The sequence below is a fragment of the Myxine glutinosa genome, chromosome 2, assembly GCF_964187855.1.
Source record: "Myxine glutinosa chromosome 2, kmMyxGlut1.1, whole genome shotgun sequence".
Classification (NCBI taxonomy): domain Eukaryota; kingdom Metazoa; phylum Chordata; class Myxini; order Myxiniformes; family Myxinidae; genus Myxine; species Myxine glutinosa.
The window spans coordinates 29,876,085-29,899,760 of NC_136262.1; the positions used below are offsets into that span (position 1 = coordinate 29,876,085).

Genomic DNA, 23,676 nt, shown 5'->3' on the forward strand with positions numbered 1-23,676 from the left:
CTAATCTAAATCTATATCTAATATATATCTAATCTAAATCTAATCTAAATCTAATCTATATCTAATCTAAGCTAAATCTAATCTATATCTAATCTAAATCTATATGTAATCTATATCTAATCTAAATCTAATCTAAATCTATATCTAATCTATATCTAATCTAAATCTATATCTAATCTAATCTAAATCTAATCTAAATCTATATGTAATCTATATCTAATCTAAGCTAAATCTAATCTAAATCTAATCTAAATCTATATGTAATCTATATCTAATCTAAATCTATATCTAATCTAAATCTATATCTAATCTAATCTAAATCTAATCTATATCTAATCTAAGCTAAATCTAATCTATATCTAATCTAAATCTATATGTAATCTATATCTAATCTAAATCTAATCTAAATCTATATCTAATCTATATCTAATCTAAATCTAATCTAAATCTATATCTAATCTAATCTAAATCTAATCTAAATCTATATCTAATCTATATCTATATTCAGTGCTCCCACAAAAATCATCCAACCAGCAGCTAATTGCTGCATTTGCATGAATGAACAAGCCAAATACACCTCCTCGATCGTGTCACTTTGTTCTGAATCAAGATGGATATTGTTTTTAATTTATGAGAGAGTGAGGTACTATAGCTTAAATGTATCAATCCAATAAGCGGTGTATGGGGAGGAGGGGGTTTGACTGGAGGATGTAAAGATAATGCCTTTTTTTACCACACTATAAAGGCAGTGTTTCACTGGAAAGAAGAAAAAAACAGTCAAAGTGTTGCCAGGGATTGCAAATATGTATTCCTGGTGGACGAATGTAAATGAAACACCAGTCAAGCATGAAAAGTGATGAATTACTGGCAATGTAGCACATCAACATCACCCAGACGTCAGAAACTATATGATGTTTTGTTTTTCTCATCAGCACACAATGATGGTTTGTAAAGTATATGCAACACAAGAAAATGTTCTTCTCTTTTGACACAAAGGCGTATAATGAGCGGGCATTTGATAGGCTCCAAATGCGTATGTACGAAGCATTTTTACAGTTTCCCGAGCACATGAGCGCTCGTACAAAATGGGAAATCACGGGACAAATGTTCCCATCTCGTGACATTGTGCTCAATAATCGCCTTGCACGGTCCGGACATACTGTATTATTATTTTTGTGAGCAATTCGCTTTACATCAACAACTGCCTTCATCAACATTCATAATGGACACACGTTCTACATTCGTGGGAATGAGGAGATATCATCGGAGTGGAAAAAGGAAAATTAAAATTAAAAAAATGTCGGGATTAGTACAACCAGGATATCCAAAGTTCATCAATGCCCTCAACAAATGTTACAAGAAAACAATGTTGCGGAACTTTCACCATCTAACAGTCTATTTACACCTATCGCACTGCTCCTTAGAGAACCAGGTAATCCCATGTTCCTTTTAGTATGGGAAATAAAATAATTTAATAGCAGCCATACCTTATAACGGTTTAATTAGAATATTTTATTTATGTCATCAACATATGCCGATGCTACTAAGAATGACGTCATGATCACTAAAACAGTCATAACTTCAAACCGGTGCATACAAACTTGAACATCCCTTTCATTTTCAAGGCAAGTACAAATTAATGAATAAATACGTTTTTTTGTTTGTTTGTTTTTTTTCCTTTTGGTGTGACAAAGGTATTACAAAAATATGTACGCAGGCCTCAAATGTAATTATTTATCAAAGGCTAAAATCCATTGCTGATCAATGAGATGATTCCCACGTACCCCCTAACTCCCACAACCCCCCTTACCCTCACCACACTCTCCTTTTACTGGACAACAAAAAACGTTGAGAGGTGCTTTCTCAAACTTTTCTATTTACTTCATATTCCAGTTCTCCCAAGATGTACGCACAGACATAGACATATATGCCGATAAACTAACAGACAGATACACACACAATCAGACAGAACTAGCCGGCACTCAGTAGTGCGCATATACCTCCGCCAGGTTGAACAGTTTGCGTTTTCTATCCCACTGATAGGCCGGATCTGCATCCAGACATTAAACAAAATCTAATCCCCTTGTTCTTATCACCCACCCAACTCATTCACCTACTTTTGTCATAACTCGTCCACAACTTTTTGAAATATCATGCTATGTATCGTTTTTGGCCCTATCTCCCAATGGTGAAGCATCAATTAAGAAATTAAATAATTCTCATATCCGAATCCATATTCAGATCTTCACCAAAATCGAATCGAATCGTCCTTGTCAGACACCCAACGGGTCCACCATGTTTTGTCCAAATCCGTCCACAACTTTTTGAAATATGCTATATATCGTTTTTGGCCCGATCTCCCAATGGTGAAGCATCAATTAAGAAATTAAATAATTCTCATATCCGAATCCATATTCAGATCTTCACCAAAATCGAATCGAATCGCCCTTGTCAGACACCCAACGGGTCCACCAAGTTTTGTCCAAATCCGTCCACAACTTTTTGAAATATGCTATGTATCGTTTTTGGCCCGATCTCCCAATGGTGAAGCATCAATTAAGAAATTAAAGAATTCTCATATCCGAATCCATATTCAGATCTTCACCAAAATCGAATCGAATCGTTCTTGTCAGACACCCAACCGGTCCACCAAGTTTCGTCTAAATCCGTCCGCAACTTTTTGAAATATCATGCTATGTATCGTTTTTGGCCCCATCTCCCAATGGTGGAGAATCACTTTGACAAATTAGATTAAAAGTTTGCATATCCCAATCTGAATCCAGATTTTCACCAAAATCTAATCAATCCGTCGTTGTCAGACACCCAACCTGTCCACCAGGTTTTGTCCGAATCCACCCATAACTTTTTGAGATATCCTGCTCACAGACAGACAAACAGACAGATTGGGGAACACAACTCGGAAGCTAATATTTGGACATGAGTGACCAAGTGATGTGGCTATCAAGGATATTTTTGATTTATTGATTAATCAATTAATCGATTAATTATTTAATTATTCGATTAATTACTTCGATCACCTTCAGTGGCGGACATAATAACAGACAGACGCACACAAGCAGATTTCCAGACAGACATGCAGACAAAGAAATACGCCCCCCAACTACGCTTCATCCTCTGGACTGCATTCACACCCTCCACACATGAACCTCATGACTCCTCCAAGCGCCATTGATGATAAAATAAGCTGTTAAAATGTAGAACAATACTGGACTTCTTCTTGGTCAGTGTGAGGCTGCATCAGCCGACAATTCCATCGATAGGTTTTATCAGTTAAGAGTCGATGAAAGTTATGCCAGCCGCCATGGGGAGCAAAGTGAAGCTAACGTTTCGGCCATTAGTCCTTCATCTTTCTCGGCTTTACCTTCCTTCCCACAGTGGCGATTGACATACCTTCGTCAGGTCTCGGTTGAAAAACCCTATTGTCGAAAAGCATATATTTTGTGCATTGTAACAATTAATTTCACAATCGCACAAATACGTACAAAGACACACAAGGAAGAGGCGACACAGAATCAGAAAGCACCATTTACATCGCTCGTTTGTCACCCCCATGTGCTAAAAGCGTTTAACGACCATCGTTACATTTGTCATGGCAATAACAACTAGAACGACACTCAGTAGAGAGCATACCTCCACCTGGTTGGCCATATCACTCAATGGTGAAGAATCAAAATTTCGTCAAAAATTAAATAATACTCATATCCGAATCCATATTCAGATCTTCACCAAAATTGAATCGAATCGTCCTTGTCACATACACAACCGGTCCACCAAGTTTCGTCCAAATCCGTCCATAACGTTTTGAGATATCCCGCAATGTATTGTTTTTGGCCCGATCTACCAACGGTGAAGAATCACTTAAGAAATTAAATAATTCTCATATCCGAATCCATATTCAGATCTTCACCAAAATCGAATCGATTCTTCCTTGTCACATACACAACCTGTCCACCAAGTTTCGTCCAAATCCGTCCATAACTCTTTGAGATATCCCGCAATGTATCATTTTTGGCCCTATCTCCCAATGGTGAAGAATCACTTAGAAAATTCTAGTACCCGGATCCGGATCTGGATCTTCAACAAAATGTAATCATTTCGTCCTTGTCACATACGCTACATCTCTGTCAAATTTCATCCGAATCCGTCCACAACCTTTTGAGATATTTTGTTCACAAACGGACAAACAAACAAATGACAGACGGGTGAAAACATAACCTCCATCCACCTTTGGTGGCGGAGGTAATAAATATGAAGGGGGGGGGGGAGAAGGGGGGAGGTACGTACCTAACCGTGTAATTAAAATTTGGTGGAATTTCGAATGGAATGCACGTATGTGGAATCAATGAAAAATTGCCACTATGGCGGCATCCGGATTTTCCCCCAAAAAACATGATAATTACCCAAAATCGATTCAAATTGAAAAGTCACTTAATGTCAGGAAAGCACAGACTGGGTTAATGTCGTGGCTGCGTCTTGCTTTTTCACTGGACAAGCATGACGTCTAAAGTGTTTGCCCTTGCTGTGCCATTTCGAGGTCAACGTTGAGATCCTCAAGCAGTGCTGCAGTTTGATTCGATGGAGTCTTCCCTCAGGTAATGATGTTTCTCTGAGCTCTGTTCGGCCCAATTCTTCTTCTTCACTATAAATACCTTGTACTTCCTCCTAGTATGCAAGGGGAAAACAACAACACCAAATATTAAAGAGTTTAAGTGTAAACATTGGTAGAAGACATGACAAACCCCATTTGTCTTCAAAAAGGAAAAGGTTTATTATTACCTCCCCCACCAAAGGTGGATGGAGGTTATGTTTTCACCCCTGTCTGTTTGTTACTTGCCGGAAAAGATTCCGGCAAGTATGTTGGTTGGTTGGTTTGTCTGTCTGTCTGTCTGTCTGTTTGTGCGCAGTACTACGTCTACATCGTTGTGCATAGCATCGCCATACTTTACACACATATTTGCCTTGCCCTGGAATAGACTGCCCAATTTTTAACTCTCTAGGCCCAAGGTCAAGGTCAAGGTCAAGGTCACCCAAAACGTGAAATCAGGGGGGTCGAGTTTTCATTTAAAATATATTTCAAACCACTATAACTCTGAAAGTACAAGAGATATGCATACACTTACTGTTACTGACATATAGGAAGTCACATACAACATTTCATTTGGCACCATGACCTTTGACCTTGAGTGACCTTGCAAGGTCAAACTCAAGGTCAAAAATTGTTGTTTTTTTTACTAATAACTCTGTCAAACATTATCCGATTCCCTTCTAACCAACACCTCTGAAAAAAAGTACATTCCGGCAAGTCCTCAGTCTCTGACCGATTTCTAATCTGTCCGTCCGTTTGTTTGTTTGTGAACAAGATATCTCAAAAAGTTGTGGACGGATTCGGACGAAATTTGGCAGAGATGTAGCGTATGTGACAAGGACGAAATGATTAGATTTTGGTGAAGATCCAGATTTGTATCCGGCTACTATAATTTTTTAAGCGATTCTTCACCATTGGGAGATAGGGCCAAAAACGATACATTGCGGGATATCTCAAAAAGTTGTGGACGGATTTGGACGAAACGTGTTGGACAGGTTGTTTGTGTGACGTAGACAAATAGATTGGATTTTTGTGAAGATCTGAATATGGATTCGGATATGAGAGTTATTAATTTTTTTAAGTGCTTCTTCACAATTGGGAGAAAGGGCCAAAAACGATACATTGTGGGATATCTCAAAAAGTTATGGATGGACTTGGACGAAACTTGGTAGACAGGTTGTGTGTCTGACAAGGAAGAATCGATTCAATTTTGGTGAAGATCTGAATATGGATTCGGATATGATAATTATTTAATTTTTAAGTGATTCTTCACCATTGAGTGATATGGCCAACCAGGTGGAGGTATGTATGCTCTCTACTGAGTGCCGTTCTAGTTTTATTAAGCAAACAGGGCAAGAGAAGGTCGTTTCAAGTTCACTGCCCTTTGTGCTAAAGTGACACAATTTTGGGGAGTAATTTTGCTACACATGTGCATGGAATAAACTTTTGTTTGAAACTCACAGAAAGAAGAATATTCCAAGGAGTATCAGGCAGAGCAGCAATGTTCCGATCACGATAGCAACCGTCTTCACGTAAGTCAAGCCATCTATGAAGAATAACAAAAAACATTAAACAAAAGCAATAAATTTAATGGTCTGTTCACAGAAAGCTATTTAAGCGACAGTAAATTAATAAGAATATCGGACGTAATGACGTCACCAAATGGTTAACATTGGCGGTACAACAAAGCTGAACTCACGACTAACATGATTGGCACATGGAGCTGGTGTCGGAGACTCCCTGAGGAGTTGTTTTTCTGGAGAGGTTTCGGGGCCACCAGTCTTCCATCCCCGGTGTTTCCTCAAACTTCGCCAAGTGACCATAGTAATTCCCAATGACCTTTAAAAAGTGCATGGATCAGTTTCTAGGATTGCTATGAATTCCTCCAAAACAAGCATCCAGATAAAATACGAATCGTTTATGGGGATTTGAGTTGTTGTCCGAGCTATATGTAAATTTTATTTATAAATATCGAGATAAAAATTTTGCATCAATAGTGGGACGAAAAAGTATGGGGAGTTGACAATTTTTTTTGCTCTTGACAACTTTTATGGTCATAACCTAATTATAGAAATTTTTACATTTTTAAATCCCGACTCGACAAGGTTTGTCTGATCAGAAGGAAATTGCCCTCCGTAGATAGCGTACAGCAAGGCGCATTTACACAAAATTTACATCATACCCCTCCGTGTTAAAGGTCAAGGTCAAATGGTGGTCTGAAAATAATAACACGTTTTTTTGTCATCGCTCAATTTTGTCAACTAGGGCATGCCCGTACTATATCTATATCTAAAATTATATCCCCCCCCTCTATTTACATGAAATGGTTTGGTCCAAAGCGAACGGCTTGCGAGTACGGTGACAATCCCCCCCCTCTATTTACATGAAATGGTTTGGTCCAAAGCGAACGGCTTGCGGAGTTTGGTAAAGAAATCGCCATAGCATGCACAAACGCGCAGGAAAGCGAAAGAATCGCAAATTAGTTTTAATTAGTTTTAAAACATCGTTTAACGCCAACATAGCGGCAACATAGTTTGCCAACGTGAAATAAATGAATACGCTCTCAAATGTGCCGTCCGAGGCAGAGTCTGTTCACCACGTTCGGCACACGTGATAGCTCGCTGCTCTCTGATTGGTTGAATCGTTTTTTGGACATAGCTCGGTAACTACTTCTCCGATTAATATGAAACCTTGAAAAGGCACATCCTCGGGTCCCCAGCAATATACCTGGCAAGTTGCAAGTATATCGGACCGGTAGTTGTCGCGAAACAGCGGTCACAGACAAACACACAGACACACACACAGACACACAGACACACAGAGATTACTGGAATTATAGATAGATGATGAATGTCAAAGACCACTTCCAGGATGTTCTTGCATTATAATAGGGTACCTGCATTGAAGTTGTGCTTGTTGTTTAATGTTCTTGACCTACTTTTCCAGAATGTGACCTAATGAACAAAAACACCTTTTTATGCCTCCGCCGACAATGTTGCCGGAGGCATTATGTTTTCGGGTTGTCCGTCCATCCGTCCATCCGTCCGGGCTAAACCTCGTTTTTCTCAGCAACCATATTTGCAAAGATTGAGCAAAGATTGAGACGAAACTTTAAGGGTAGGAGTGACACCCATCAGAATGTTTTTTATGACAATTGTGACGTCATAGGTCACGTGGTATAGCAGCCATCTTGGATTAAAATCAAATAATTAAATTATTTCTCTGAAACCGCTGAATGGAAAATTTTGAAACTTGGCACAAGTACTCCCAATGGGAAACAAAAGCATGATAATGATGACATCATAGGTGAAGTGTTATACCAGTCAAAATGTTTTCATCGAATTCCTTATCCTAAACATCTGAAATTACATGCACATGATCTATGACCCATTTGTATTGAAATATTAAATTTATGGCATCATAGGTTACATGGTTTGGCAGCCACATTGGATTGAAGGAAAATATTAAATAATTATATCTCTGAATCCGCTCACCCTATCGATGCGAAATTATACAAATGTCATCGAACAGCACTGTTGCATATCGTTTGAAAATGATGATGTCATAGGTCACGTGGTTTGGCAGCCATCTTGGATAGAAAAACGAACCTTATCCGTTCAAACGAAACTTCACAAACGTGATCCCCTACCCATACATATGCCGAGTGATGGCATCTACCCGTTGTGGGACTATGCGGAGGCATATTGGCGACAGTCGCATTGTTCTAGTTTATCATAACTTGAATAATTTTCCACTGATTTTCCTGATGTTGAGTTTTATGGATAGAATGTAGATGGGGACACATTGTTTTCATTTACACTCTTTCCCTACATGTTGAAGGTCAAAAGGTCATGTGGCGGTCCAAAAATAATATGGCCATTATTGGATTGTGGGTGCCGGAGAAGGCTTACCCTTGGCGATAGCTTGGTGATTGCAGATATCTATTTTTTCCTGCCATTTTTGTTTTTTTCCTACAGATTATGTGTTTGGCAGGTCTGAGACCAGAGAGAGATAGAGATATCAAAAAATGTGGGTCATGTTTTTCACCCCAGCACTTGATGCACCTTGGAAGTTCCATATTATTTCTGCAGAAAAAGTTTTGGAATTGTTTTTGGAGAGATAAAATCACAGGTAAATCGTAATGAATCGAGTTATTTGTCGACAGTAACTAGTAGCTTGTATTTATCATTATACAGTTCTATGGCCTTCATGAAGAAATAGACATTTCAGGTTCAGATATAAATTAAATGTCCACAGACGGATGACAGTAATTAATCAATCTGGAATTTGTAATTTTTACATACCTTCTGAGTACCTTTCTCGGTGTCTGTCAAAGCAATGATGGAGTAATCGCCCTCGCTATCTCCATTGGCATCTATAATCACTGTGCCTGCAATACCTGTGACACAAGTATATATCATGTGTCTATTTGTGCTTATTCATTATAAACCAATTGATAAAAAAGGGAAATTGAGGTTGGAAAAGTTATGGGGGGTAGCTGGGGTCGGGAGGAAAAGTGAGGAAAGCAGGAAAAGGATCAATTCCATGTTTGAAGCACAATTTGTAAATAGTTCATAATGAAGAAGATTTAAGATAAACATTTGTTGAATGTGTTTGAATTTCAGCTGTATCTGTGTGCTGAAAATTAATGATACAAATCGAAGGTACCGTAAAATGGGGTGAATAGGAACAGCAAGGTGAATAGGGACACAAACTGAAAAAAAGTTCGGAAACCTTTTTCGCTAAAAATTGATAACCATACTGATTTGTTGATATTTGGGTTGAAAGTGTTCTCTTGTTTTTTTAAAAAGCAACTTATAGTCCCTATTAACCCCATATATGGGTTAAATAGGAATAAATAGGATTTTTTATGGCTGTCCCTATTCACCCCGTTTTACGGGTGAATAGGGACAGTCACTAATACAAAAAAATAGGAATATTTTTAGGATAGGAATAAAAAATAGGAATAAAAAATAGGAAAATAGAAAAATAGGAATAGGAAAAATAGGAAAAATAGGAATAAAATAGAAAAATAGGAAAAAATAGGAAAAAATAGGAACAAAAAAATAGGAAAAAAATAGGAAAATAGAAAAAATAGAAAAATAGGAAACGTGATTGAGTTTCCGTTTCCGGTCCCTGGAGCAAGGAAGCGTCTTCGATCTCTGCACGGCAGCAAAAGTTATAGTATTTTTTCCATTCGTGTCTTCGTCAATTTCTACTCGCTTTTTATTGTGCATGTGTTGCAGTGTGTTTTCCAGTTGGTGTTGATTTGCAATTCTTGCAAACTTTTGTATAATTTAATCGTTTTCTGTCCCACCGCGTGCGCGGCCTGGTTTCTCTCGGCTTCCCTACCCCCATAGGTGTTCTGTGAATTTAAGTTCTTTCCTTCGCTGTATTGCTTATTTCTTAGATTTTCTCTTCTCCCCCTAACTTCCCCGAAGATCGACCACTTGTCTAACGTTTTAAATCTCTTCAAAGTCTCTTCACGTCTCTTCTCGTCACGTCACGTCACGTCTCTTCAAAGCTGTCCATGCGCGCACGCTTTCGAAGTTAAGTAACTTTTCACAATTGTGTTTTTGTCGAAACTGTATCTTTCTTTCGGTGTGCGTAACTTTTGGTGTGTCTTTAATAGGATTCTTGGTGTTGGTTTTTCATACCTGTGTACAGAATCGTCGGTTAGTTCGTGTCGTGTATTCTGACGCCTAGTGTAGTACAAGTAGGCTACCGTGTCTGTAGTATAGTACAGTGTGTCAGTGTAGTACTGACGCTATCGTGTCAGTGTAGTACTGACGCCTAGTGTAGTACTAGTAGGCTACCGTGTCTGACCTTGGCTTGAGGCTTTGTTTCTGTCTCAGCGATTCTTCGATTGCGCTCGCAATTACTTTCGGTCTCTATTTTTCACGTTTCACGTTCGGTCTCTGTCTCTGTTTTCATCTCAACTCAACAAAAAAAAAAAAAAAAAAAAAAAAATCCCTTCTCTGTTCTTATCCGTTGTTCGTTCTTATTTGTTCGTTGGTTCTTCGACCACATTGTTCGTGATCACGTGTTCACGTCGTTAAAAAATGTTTCAACTGTCCCCTGAAGAACTGTATTCTGTCATATACTATAACACCTTTTTCTTCTTCTTCTATAAAAGGATGCTTTCGACTTGCTCACCAAATCTATTCATTCCAAAAAAAAATTCCATCTCTTACAGTTACAGTGCCTCTTTCATACATTCCCTAAACTCTCCAGAACTCCACCCATCCTTCAGCGTCCTCAAACGTATTTTTGACTCGAAGGTCTCAAGAAACTCATTTTGCAATAAATGTTCATTTCCCATTAATCGTACACTTTCTAAAATCCAATCTCACCCCTCCCCTCCAAATCTTCCCCATCACCCTTCCCTCCAAAACTTCCCCATCACCCCTTCCCTCAAAAACTTCCCCATCACCCCTCCCCTTCAAAACTTGCCCATCACCCCTCCCCTCCAAATCCACCGCCTTGCCCCTCCCCTCCAAATCTTCCCCATCACCCATCTCTTTCAAATATTCCCCCTTGCCCCTCCCCTCCAAATCTTCCCCATCACCCATCCCTTTCAAATCTTCCCCCTTGCCCCTCCCCTCCAAATCTTCCCCATCACCCATCCCTTTCAGATCTCCCCCCCTTGCCCCTTCCCTCCTAAACTCCCCCCACACCCCTCCCCTCCGAGACCCTCCCTCACTCCTCCCCTCCTAGACTCCCCTCTCACCCCTCCTCCTCAAAGCGTCCTCCCCGCTTCTTCCCCCTTCCAACTTTCACCTTCATCTCCCTCAACCTTCTGCCTCACTCTTGCCCCTCCTCAAATAACACCTCACTGCGCTTCACCCAATCACCATCAAACCTTTTGTCCGCCCCATTCTTCCCTTTCTCCAAGCTATTCTGAAATCTCTGACACACCTTCAACAACTCTCACTACCTCTTCCTCCTCTTCCACATCTTACCCTACCGCTCGCCGCCCCAGTTCTGTATCCGATGCTCCGCCTTCCTCTTCTTTAACAGTATGGACCTCAAACATCCGGGGCCTTCGCTCAAACTTGACTGATCTCTCCATACAGGTTGCTTCTGATAAACCAGACGTGATCTGCTTAACAGAAACTTTCCTCCTTCATGACGTCTCTGATTCCTTGGTATCTCTCCCAGGTTACTCCCTCCTCCGGTATGATAGACCTGAGCCTCGTCCTGGAGGGGGGGGGGGGGGCCGCTATCTTTATAAAAAAACTCTCTTCCTCACTCGCCCTGCACTGCCCTCTCTCCACCTCACCCCCAGGAATACCTTTGGCTACGGCTTCCCCTTCGCTCCCACCTTTTGTTCAGATGTGTGTTGTACCGTCCACCAAACAGTGATGACTCCATCTACATCTCGCTGTCTGATAATATGGACCAACTTCTATCTACCCATCCCAACTCTCTCTTCCTCATATGTGGTGATTTCAATTGTCACCATGTCAGTTGGCTGGGTGTGGGTACCTCTCTCACCAGCCATGGCTCTTCAGCAAAGGACTTCTGTGAATCACTGGGACTGACACAATCTGTCAGTTTCCCGACCCGGATCTCAGTCAACGGAGCATCTTCTCTTCTGGACTTGGTTATGACTAACTTCCCTGAAAATGTCTGCTGCTCTTCTTCTGCTCCAATCGGCTCATCTGATCATGTGCTTGTTAAAGTGGACATCTCTCTGACCATTCTCAGAGAGCCTCCTCAGCGTCGACGAGTCTGGCATTTCACTCAGGCCAACTGGCACGGTCTTCAAGCAGCCATCAATCATCTGGACTGGTCTCCCATCTCTACCGCCTCTGACATCAACTCATCCTGGGAATTCTTCCATAGTAAATTGCTCTCTCATGCACAGATTTATCCCTTCTCGTCTTCAGTTGTCATACCCTTCCTCCCGTCCATAGTACACGGAATCGTGTGGTGAGGCTATTGCCCAGAAACAACTTGCTTTCGTCTCCTGGAAAGCAAATCCAATGGAAGGAAATCTCATTTCCTTTCACAAAGCCCGAAACAAGTGTGTGTCCACCCTCAGGAGAGCCAGGAAACAATATCTCTCCGTTCTCAGGACAGAACTCTCTTATCTGTCTCCCTCTTCCAAATCCTGGTGGCGTCTGGTCAAATCTGTTTCTGGTGTTTGTTCCCCCTCCATCCCCTCCCTCACCTCAAATGGCTACACGGCTGACTCCGCACGTGAAAAAGCTGAATGCCTCAACTCTGTGTTTGCCTCTAAATCTTGTGTCCCAAACCCATCCCTCTCTGTACCCACTGTACCAAGTCGTACCCAGCTGCTCCTGGACTCTGTGTCCTTTCCTCCTGACAAGGTGGAAAAGTTTCTGTCAACCCTCGACTCTGATTCTGCAACTGGACCTGACAGCATCAGCCCACGGGTCCTAAAATCTTGTTCTTCCGCTCTTTCACTCCCTCTCTCTCTTCTCTTCACCCTCTCTTTTGCTCAAGGTCATCTGCCATCTGCTTGGAAATCTGCCAACATCACCGCTTTGCACAAAAAAGGTGCAAAAACAGATCCCAGCAACTACAGACCAATCAGCCTTCTCCCAATTATCAGCAAAGTCATGGAATCCATCATTGCTTCAGATATGAAATCTTTCCTCTTCTCCAATGGCTTGATCTCTGATCATCAATTTGGTTTCAGACCTGGTCACTCTACTCTGGACATGCTGCTTCTGCTTTCTCAAGAATGGATGGAGGTCCTCAATGCCAAACAGGAAATTAGAGCTGTCTCCCTTGACATATCACGTGCCTTCGATACGGTCTGGCACCCCGCTCTGCTCACCCAACTCTCCTCTTTTGGGATCCATGGAAATCTCCACACATGGCTGGCGGACTTCCTCTCTAGTCGTAGTCAACGTGTGGCCCTGAATGGGATTCTCTCATCTCCTCTTCCTGTTCAGGCTGGAGTTCCCCAAGGCAGTGTTCTGGGCCCTGTGCTTTTTCTGGTCTTCATCAATGATCTCTCTGACTCTCTTGAAAATCCCCTCTATCTCTTTGCTGATTACTCTACTCTCTGTCGCTCCATTCTTCATCCCTCAGATCGGCAGTCTGCAGCCTCCTCACTCTCTGCAGACCTGGACAAAATCACAGACTGGGCAAACAAGTGGAACATGTCTTTCAATACTGACAAATCTCACACTCTTACGATGTCTCTCCAAAAAGACCGACTGGACAACCCTCCCATCCACTTTCTGAATAATCCTCTCCAAGAAGTTCTGTCACTCAAGCTTTTGGGTCTCACTATCTGCCATGATCTTTCCTGGGAAAACCACATTTAAAATCTGGCCTCCAAAGCCAGTCGCCGACTGGGCATCCTCCGTCGTGCGAAGTCCTTCCTTGGCACACCTGAGCTCCTCACCACATACAAGGCTTTCATCTGCAGCTCAATGGAATACTGCTCTCCCCTCTGGGCTGGTGCTCCTGCCTCACACCTAGCTCGTCTTCACGCTGTTGAAACCAAAGCATTCAGAATCATTGGAATCTCCCACGATGAAGCTAACTCCAAGGGCCTCCCACTCACTCACCACAGGCAGGTTGGTGGTCTTTCAGTCTTCTACCGACTCCTCTCTGGCCTTGCCCCCCCCCCCCCCCCCCCCAGCTCTCTCTGGGCTCTGTCCAGCAAATATTCCTACAGGTCGCACAAGATCTGCCTGCAACCCTCTTATGGTTAAACTGCCAAAATCAAGACTCTCTGCTCACCTTCACTCCTTCATTCCTCTTTTCTCCCGCCTCTGGAACAAACTCCCTCACTCTCTTCAATCCCACTCCACCCTCCAGGTCTTTAAAACAGCTGTTCACCACCATCTCTTATTTTCCCCCATACAAAACCTTGATCTTTTCTATCCCCGCTAATTTCACCCCAATTCCACTTTTTTGAAATAGCAACTTCTGTCCTGGAAGTCCTTGGTGTCCTTGTGTTTTATACTCCTCCCACCCCCCCCCCCCACCCCCGTACCCACGCCTCCTCCCCCCAAGCCCTCTCCCTCCCACACATCTTCCTGCTCTTAAATGTTGTGTGCTCTCAAGTGTTTGTGTGCTTCCCCTTCTCTTGTCTTCCGCTCCCTCTTTTTATATATTTTGTTTGTCTGGTTGATTTGTTTGTGAAGTAAATGTCAGCTCTTTCACTAGCCTCGATTCAGTATACAAAAAAAACAAAACAAAAAAAAATCAAGAAACAATCCTGAGTTTCCAACTTATTGCTAAATTGATCGCTCAGATGGATGCACATAATATGCACCCATACTATAAACCACGGTGCCAATGAAAAAAAATATGGGATAAAAAGTTTCTCCAAACTGTCCCTATTTCTTGATTATTATTTTTTTTTATTAGTGACTGTCCCTATTCACCCGTAAAACGGGGTGAATAGGGACAGCCATAAAAATCCTATTTATTCCTATTTAACCCATATGTGGGGTTAATAGGGACTATAAGTTGCTTTTTAAAAAAACAAGAGAACACTTTCAACCCAAATATCAACAAATCAGGATGGTTATCAATTTTCAGCGAAAAAGGTTTCCGAACTTTTTTTCAGTTTGTGTCCCTATTCACCTTGCTGTCCCTATTCACCCCATTTTACGGTACCTGGATTGTTTTCCACCTTTACTAGTTGTGAAATCGTAGTGATGGGTGTTGATGAAAGTTGTCAGAAATGACAATGCTGCCTGATGTTGTGCTTGAGGTGGCCTATTTATATCATACACCTACTTTGTGCAAGATTGCTGTCAACTTGTTGGGCCTGAGTTGGGAAATATTTTTCTTTACCGTTACAGCACAAACGCAAAAGCAATGCGAAATGCGCAAGGTGTGGGGATTGCAAGGAGAGGTTCACGACATGCATCGTTAGCCTACCAGCAATGGTGCAGTTCCACATGTGTCGGGTAATTTCGTCACCACTGGGCATGTGATCTTCATACAGCATCGCTTGATGTAGTGCTTGTGTGTACAGTAACAGTGCGTTGTAGAATCCCTCCACAAACATGTTCACCTGCGCATCGAAATGTCACATGTAGGCTACTACCGAAAGACTGCTGATGTCACGTGACCTTCACTTACATCGCTGAGGTTTATTCTTTTTCATTTGTGTGGGTGTTGGAGGATGGCAAGATAGCCTAGCGGTACGCATACTCACACTTGGACAGTCTAGCCTGGGTTAGAATAGCGGCCTAGCTGTAAATTATCACTTTCACATGCAGTGCAGTTCATGAATGTGTGTGCCGTCTGCTACCCTTAGTTGCTGGAAGTTAAAGATCCCAACGATGTCCTTCACGAAGAATGGATGAACAATTGAAGAAATTAGAGCGTCCTGTGTCAGAGTGGAAACCTATCCAGGATTGTAATTATTCCCAAAGAAACTGCTTCAGTCAAACCAATGCTCTATTCTGAGCAGTAAATGAATATATCCATGTTCCATGAGGAGTGAACCATTCTCTAAATTTTGCAATTGTGCTTCTGGTGCAGTGCCCCCTTCAGGTTTAGGCTGGATTTGGATTGTTTCATGTCGGTGATGAAAGAGTATAAGGAGAAGGGATAACTTTGCACAAACCAGGAACTATGTCGCAGGAGGAGGTCATTCGGCCCATCATGACTGTGCTGCACTACCCTAGAAATCATCACACACACACACACACACACACACACACACACACACACACACACACACACGTCCTGCCAACATCTGCACACCCCTCTATCTCCAACACATCCAGGCACCGATGTGATTCATGTTTAAATCTTACTATATACCTCTTCCACTGCCACTTCCTTCTTAGGGAGACAATTCCATTCATTAACCATTCTCCAAGCCTGGTGTTGGCTTAGCGGTTAGGGTGCCGGCTTGGGATTTTAGGATACTGGGTTCGAATCCCGGTTGATCGCTGAATTAACACCAAGGGGGTTGACTCAGCCTGTCATCCTTCCCAGGTCGGCAAATTGAGTACCAGTTCACTGGTAATTCCCTGTGTGGCGCAAGAGGCGACTAACAGGGATGGCGGCAGGAAGGGCATCCGGCCATAAAACATTGCTTCAACAAGCGTTACGCCTAGGTCCCCTGTCGGGGAAGTGATGTGAGTTGACAAAGTGGAAGATGCAGAAAACATGCTATGATGTGATATTTCGCTCACAAGGTTCAGACATACATGGAGGCGGCCATCTTGGATTTTGACGTGACGAACCAATTTTCAATAGCGTTCGTCCTTATGCCTAGATACACCCACACGCCAGATTAGAAGTTGGTACTTCGCTTATTTTTCAAGATATTCCGCTCACAAGGTTCACACATACATGGCGGCGGCCATCTTGGATTTTGACGTGGTGACCAAATTTTCAATAGCGTTCTTCCTTATGCCTAGATACACCAACACACCAGATTAGAAGTTAGTAGTTCGTTTCTTTTTCAAGATATTTCGCTCACAAGGTTCAGACATATATATGGTGGCGGCCATCTTGGATTTTGACGTGGCGACCCAATTTTCAATAGGGTTCTTCCTTATGCCTAGGCCCTAGATACACGCACACACCAGATTAGAAGTTGGTACTTCACTTATTTTTCAAGATATTTCGTTCACAAGGTTCAGCGTTCGTCCTTATGCCTAGATACACCCTGGTGTGTGGTGGTGGCAGACATATATATGGTGGTGGCCATCTTGGATTTTGACGTGGCGACCCAATTTTCAATGGCGTTCTTCCGTATGCCTAGATACACCCACACACCAGATTAGAAGTTGGTACTTCGCTTATTTTTCAAGATATTCAGCTCACAAGGTTCAGACATACATGGCGGCGGCCATCTTGGATTTTGACGTGACGACCCAATTTTCAATAGGTTTCTTCTTTATGCCTAGATACACCCACACACCAGATTAGAAGTTGGTACTTCGCTTATTTTTCAAGATATTCCGCTCACAAGGTTCAGACATACATGGCATCAGACATACATGGCGGCGGCCATCTTGGATTTTGACGTGGGTTGCACTCACACACCAAATTCGAATGCGGTCCTTCACTTACGCACGCACGCACGTACGCACGCACGCACGCCCGCATGCACGGACACACGGACGGAGGGGAAAACCATAGTCCCCCTTTCGCTCCGCGGTGCGAAGGGGGACAAAAAGGGGACCACGGTGCCTGAAAAAGGCCAACCCCCGCTCTGCGGGGTAAAATGGCCTCCAAAGGAGGTTTTTTTGTTTGTTTTTTAACCATTCTCCAACTGAAAGACCCCCGCTTTAAAACTGTCCGAACTCTGATCTCATCTTCTTTACCCTTAAGATATTGCCTGTCCCTAACACTGTCTACTCTGCTGAAAACTCCACTGCTTCTATTATGTCCACAACCTTCATTATCTTAAACATCTCTATCAGATCCCCTTGCAATCTTCTTCTTTCAAAAAAAGAATTGTACACAAAGTCGATGCTCGTGGAAGAGCTTGAAAACAGAATGGATCAGGATGTAACAGAGCAAAAGGAACAATAGAAAGAGGGGTTGGTGAAACACCAACAGCAGGGTTGAGGGACAAAATAGAGGGAGATTTGGACAAATAAGGGATGCGTGGAAAAATCGTGGGGTAGAGGACGGTGCATGGGGTAGACAAGGTGCATACAGAAGGAAAGACTCAGGTGTGGTTGGAAAAAAAATCATGCTTTTGGATTGGGGATGATCTGAGAGGGTGGTGAACAGCTGTCTTGTAGACCTGGAGGGAAGGATGAGATTGAAGAGAATGTGGGAGTTCATGGACCAGATAGAAATCATTGCCTTGTGCCTGACCAGGAATGCAGGAGGGATCTTGGAGAATTGTTAGTGGAGTTTGGGAAAAGTCTATGGTTGGGGTTGCAGACCGTGGTGGTCCTGTTCACCCTCAAACGTTTAATGTGACCACCCGTACTCTAGTGGAGATTGTTAGGAAATCTCTCAATCGTCGCCCATACAGTCTGGAGATTTGCCACCTTGTGATTTTAATCTTTGGACCATTTATTGAACATCTGAGAGGCATTCCGTTTACGTATGAAGAAGACGTTGAAACATCTCCTGAAATTGCTGCATAACCGTCCCAAAGATTCATACCTGGATAACATCAAGGCCTTTCCACAGTTTATGGCACAAGTGTCTGTGCAGCAGGGAATAAATGAGACGTCCATGTTTCATCAGCATCCTTGTCCTTTTATATTTTCTAAAATAAAAGTCTACATCGTCGTCAAACTGTCTTTGTATGTGCAATCTTAGTTACCAACAACAGACAACGACAAATTTTGAAATGTCTTACTATTTATCTTACAAAGTATTTGTCCGTTTCTGCTTTTTGTAATTCCACTTAATGTACATTTCTCGCGATTGTTAAAATATATTCTCACGTTATCATCCCTGTAGCTGAAATTGAACATCTCCAGCGATCGCTGCTTCATCTCGATGGTAAATCTGTCAAACTCGGGGCTGTTGTAACGCAGCAGGGTGATGGTGCGAAGTGCCCGGTGGGCATGCCTGGCCTCTGCATCGAAGTCGTTCCACCTGCCATCACCTGCAGGCCTCAGACGATCATGAAAATGATCAATGATCATGAAAAGTGAACTTCAAAATATTTCATTTTACCTTCTGAATGTCATACCATGGTTACAATCTAGTTCATTTTAAAATCACAATTTCTCACAACGATTTTTTAACAGCTCCCTTTTTGCTTTTAGTATATTCATCTCCACCACCAAAGGTGGATTCTGTTGGAGGTTATGTTTCACCCCTGTCTGTCTATCTGTTTGCCCGTTTGTCAACAAGATATCTCAAAAAGTTGTAGACGGATTTGGGCTAAATTTGGCGAGAGGCAGCGTATGTGACGAGGACGAAACGATTAGATTTTGGTGACGTTCCGGATCTGGATCTGGATCTTAGAATTATTTAAGTGATTCTTCGCCATTGAGAGATAGGGCAAAAACGATGTATAGCATGATATCTCAAAAAGCTAAGGACGGATTCAGACGAAATTTGGCGGAAAGGTAGCGTATGTGACAAGGACAAAATGATTAGATTTTGGTGAAGATCTGGATCCGGATCTGGATCTTAGGATTATTTAAGTGATTCTTCACCATTGAGAGATAGGGCAAACAAGATATATAGCAGGATATCTCAAAAAGCTAAGGACGGATTCGGACGACATTTGGTGGAAAGGTAGCGTATGTGAGAAGCACGAAACGTTTAGATTTTGCTGAAGATCTGGATCCGGATCTGGATCTTGGAATTATTTAAGTGATTCTTCACCAATGAGAGATAAGGCAAAAAAGATATATAGCAGGATATCTCAAAAAGCTAAGGACGGATTCAGACGAAATTTGGTGGAAAGGTAGCGTATGTGACAAGCACGAAACGTTTAGATTTTGGTGACGTTCCGGATCCGGATCTGGATCTTGGAATTATTTAAGTGATTCTTCACCAATGAGAGATAAGGCAAAAAAGATATATAGCAGGATATCTCAAAAAGCTAAGGACGGATTCGGACGAAATTTGGTGGAAAGGTAGCGTATGTGAGAAGCACGAAACGTTTAGATTTTGCTGAAGATCTGGATCCGGATCTGGATCTTGGAATTATTTAAGTGATTCTTCACCAATGAGAGATAAGGCAAAAAAGATATATAGCAGGATATCTCAAAAAGCTAAGGACGGATTCAGACGAAATTTGGTGGAAAGGCAGCGTATGTGACAAGCACGAAACGTTTAGATTTTGGTGACGTTCCGGATCCAGATCTGGATCTTGGAATTATTTAAGTGATTCTTCACCAATGAGAGATAAGGCAAAAAAGATATATAGCAGGATATCTCAAAAAGCTAAGGACGGATTCAGACGAAATTTGGTGGAAAGGCAGCGTATGTGACAAGCACGAAACGTTTAGATTTTGGTGACGTTCCGGATCCAGATCTGGATCTTGGAATTATTTAAGTGATTCTTCACCAATGAGAGATAAGGCAAAAAAGATATATAGCAGGATATCTCAAAAAGCTAAGGACGGATTCGGACGAAATTTGGTGGAAAGGTAGCGTATGTGAGAAGCACGAAACGTTTAGATTTTGCTGAAGATCTGGATCCGGATCTGGATCTTGGAATTATTTAAGTGATTCTTCACCAATGAGAGATAAGGCAAAAAAGATATATAGCAGGATATCTCAAAAAGCTAAGGACGGATTCAGACGAAATTTGGTGGAAAGGCAGCGTATGTGACAAGCACGAAACGTTTAGATTTTGGTGACGTTCCGGATCCAGATCTGGATCTTGGAATTATTTAAGTGATTCTTCACCAATGAGAGATAAGGCAAAAAAGATATATAGCAGGATATCTCAAAAAGCTAAGGACGGATTCAGACGAAATTTGGTGGAAAGGTAGCGTATGTGACAAGCACGAAACGTTTAGATTTTGGTGACGTTCCGGATCCGGATCTGGATCTTAGAATTATTTAAGTGATTCTTCACCAATGAGAGATAAGGCAAAAACTATATATAGCAGGATATCTCAAAAAGTTGTGGACGGATTCGGACGAAATTTGGCGGAAAGGTAACGTATGTGACAAGGACAAAATGATTAGATTTTGGTGAAGCTCTGGATCCGGATCCGGGTAGTAGAATTTTTAAAGTGATTCTTCACCATTGAGAGAAAGGAGGAAAAACAATATAGAGCAGGATATCTCAAAAAGTTGTGGACAGATTTGGAAGAAACTTGGTGGAAAGGTTGCATATGTGACAAGGAAGAATTCATTCGGTTTGGGTGAAGATTTGAATCCGGATCCGGATCAGATAATTTTTAAAGTGATTTTTCACCATTGAGTGATAGGGCTAAAACCGATATACAGCACGATATCTCAAAAAGGTATGGACGGATTTGGGCGAAACTTGGTGGAGAGGTTGTGTGTGTGACAAGGACTAATCGGTTCGATTTTGGTGAATATCTGAATTCCGATTCGAATACGAGAATTATTTAATTTTTAAGTGATTTTTCACCATTGAGAGATCGGGCGAAAAGCGATATATAACATAAAGTTGTGGACAAGTTTTCACGAAACTTGGTAGATGCGTTGGTCAGGTGACGAAAACAAGCCGATTAGATTTTGGTTCAGGTCCGAATCCAGATCCGGCCTATCAGTGGGATACAAAATGTAAACTGTACAGCCTGGTGTACAGTATGCTCTCTACGGAGTGCCGGTCTTGTCTACAATTTGATTTGATCCCCCATTTTAAGGCTCCTCAGCTACAGAGTCTCTTGGTTCCGCCACAGTGGTTTTAATGTGAGGAAGGTCCAAATCAGATAAGGTCAGTCCTTTCTCCTTTGTGATATTTTTGCGTTTCCCCATTTGTGCAGCATTTGTTAAGGACTAGGGCATGCCCGTACTATATATATATCTAAAATTATATCCCCCCCCTCTATTTACATGAAATGGTTTGGTCCAAAGCGAACGGCTTGCGAGTACGGTGACAATCCCCCCCCCCCCCCCTCTATTTACATGAAATGGTTTGGTCCAAAGCGAACGGCTTGCGAGTACGGTGACAATCCCCCCCCTCTATTTACATGAAATGGTTTGGTCCAAAGCGAACGGCGGAGTTTGGTAAAGAAATCGCCATAGCGTGCACGTAATTAGTTTTAAAACATAGTTTAACGGCAACATAGTTTGCCAACGTGAAATAAATGAATACGCTCTCAAATGTGCCGTCCGAGGCAGAGTCTGTTCGCCACGTTCGGCACACGTGATAGCTCGCTGCTCTCTGATTGGTTGAATCGTTTTTTGGACATAGCTCGGTAACTACTTCTCCGATTAATATGAAACCTTGAAAAGGCACATCCTCGGGTCCCCAGCAATATACCTGGCAAGTTTCAAGTATATCGGACCGGTAGTTGTCGAGAAACAGCAGTCACAGACAAACATACATACATACATACATACATACATACATACATACAAACATACACACAGAGATTACTGGAATTATAGATAGACTAGGGCATGCCCGTACTATATATAAGCTAGGACGTGCCCGTACGTGGGTGCCCGTTCCTTGCCAAAAAAAAAAAAAAAAAAAAATTTGTGTAGGGGTGTGTGTGTGTAAACATCCTAGGGCGTGCCCGTACGTGGGTGCAAAAAAACATGCGTGCAAACAACAACAACAAAAAAAAACTTTGAAACCACGTGGCAGTAACGACCACAGAACCCCCCCCCCCCTCTATTTACATGAATGGTTTGGTCCATTCGCAACGACCACAGAACCCCCCCCCCCTCTATTTACATGCAATGGTTTGGTCCAAAGCGAACGGCTTGCGGTGTTTGGTAAAGAAATCGCCATAGCTCGGTAACTACTTGTCCGATTAATTTCAAACCTTGAAAAGGCACATCCTCGGGTCCCCAGCAATATACCTGGCAAGTTGCAAGTATATCGGACCCGTGGTTGTCGAGAAACAGCGGTCACAGACAAACATACATACATACATACAAACATACAAACATACAAACATACACACAGAGATTACTGGAATTATAGATAGATAAGGGGATGAATGAAATACAATCAGGACAACAGAACAAGCTTTCTCAGACTTCCTAACAAATGAAAACGTGGGCGCTTGTACACACGTTGCTCACAAAATGATGAAGTTTTGTTTCCCAAACTGTCTGAGAATACAGCTCTCAAACTCAATGCTTTGAGTGTTTGTGGTTGTGTCAAAGTAATGTAACACGAGCCATGAGGCACCATGCCAGCGTGATCACACTCTATTCATACAGACACTATGAATAATAAGCACAGGACATTCCTATTGATTCGATTACTTGATGTTATTTTTGTGCAAAGTGAAAATATATCTCGGCAATTGCCCGTGTGTGGCGACGAATTTTTAATATATCTCGGCATTTTCCCGTCTGTTATTTCAGGCGGTGTATGACTGACCATGCCGCGATTTAAAAAAAAATATATCTCGGCAATTTCCCGTGTGTGGCGACACGTGAACGAAGCTATGCTCCTCTCTCCACATTATTGTGACGACGTATAAATTAAATATTTCATCGTGACGATTGTCATCAAA

General features: G+C 42.0%; 1 protein-coding gene across 1 annotated transcript in view; it reads right to left on the reverse strand.

The window, feature by feature from the left end:
• Positions 1-4,295: 4,295 nt before the first annotated feature.
• The window catches only part of NPR3 (natriuretic peptide receptor 3), a 45,229-nt gene continuing 25,848 nt past the window's right edge, over positions 4,296-23,676 (reverse strand). Inside the window, exons 3-8 of the mRNA XM_068108542.2 lie at positions 18,982-19,145; positions 15,485-15,620; positions 8,911-9,005; positions 6,313-6,445; positions 6,068-6,152; positions 4,296-4,683 (exon numbers count right to left, since the gene is read on the reverse strand). Of these exons, the coding sequence (XP_067964643.2) occupies positions 4,572-4,683; positions 6,068-6,152; positions 6,313-6,445; positions 8,911-9,005; positions 15,485-15,620; positions 18,982-19,145 (725 nt within the window). The 3' untranslated portion in view covers positions 4,296-4,571. The remainder of the gene's footprint in view (positions 4,684-6,067; positions 6,153-6,312; positions 6,446-8,910; positions 9,006-15,484; positions 15,621-18,981; positions 19,146-23,676) is intronic.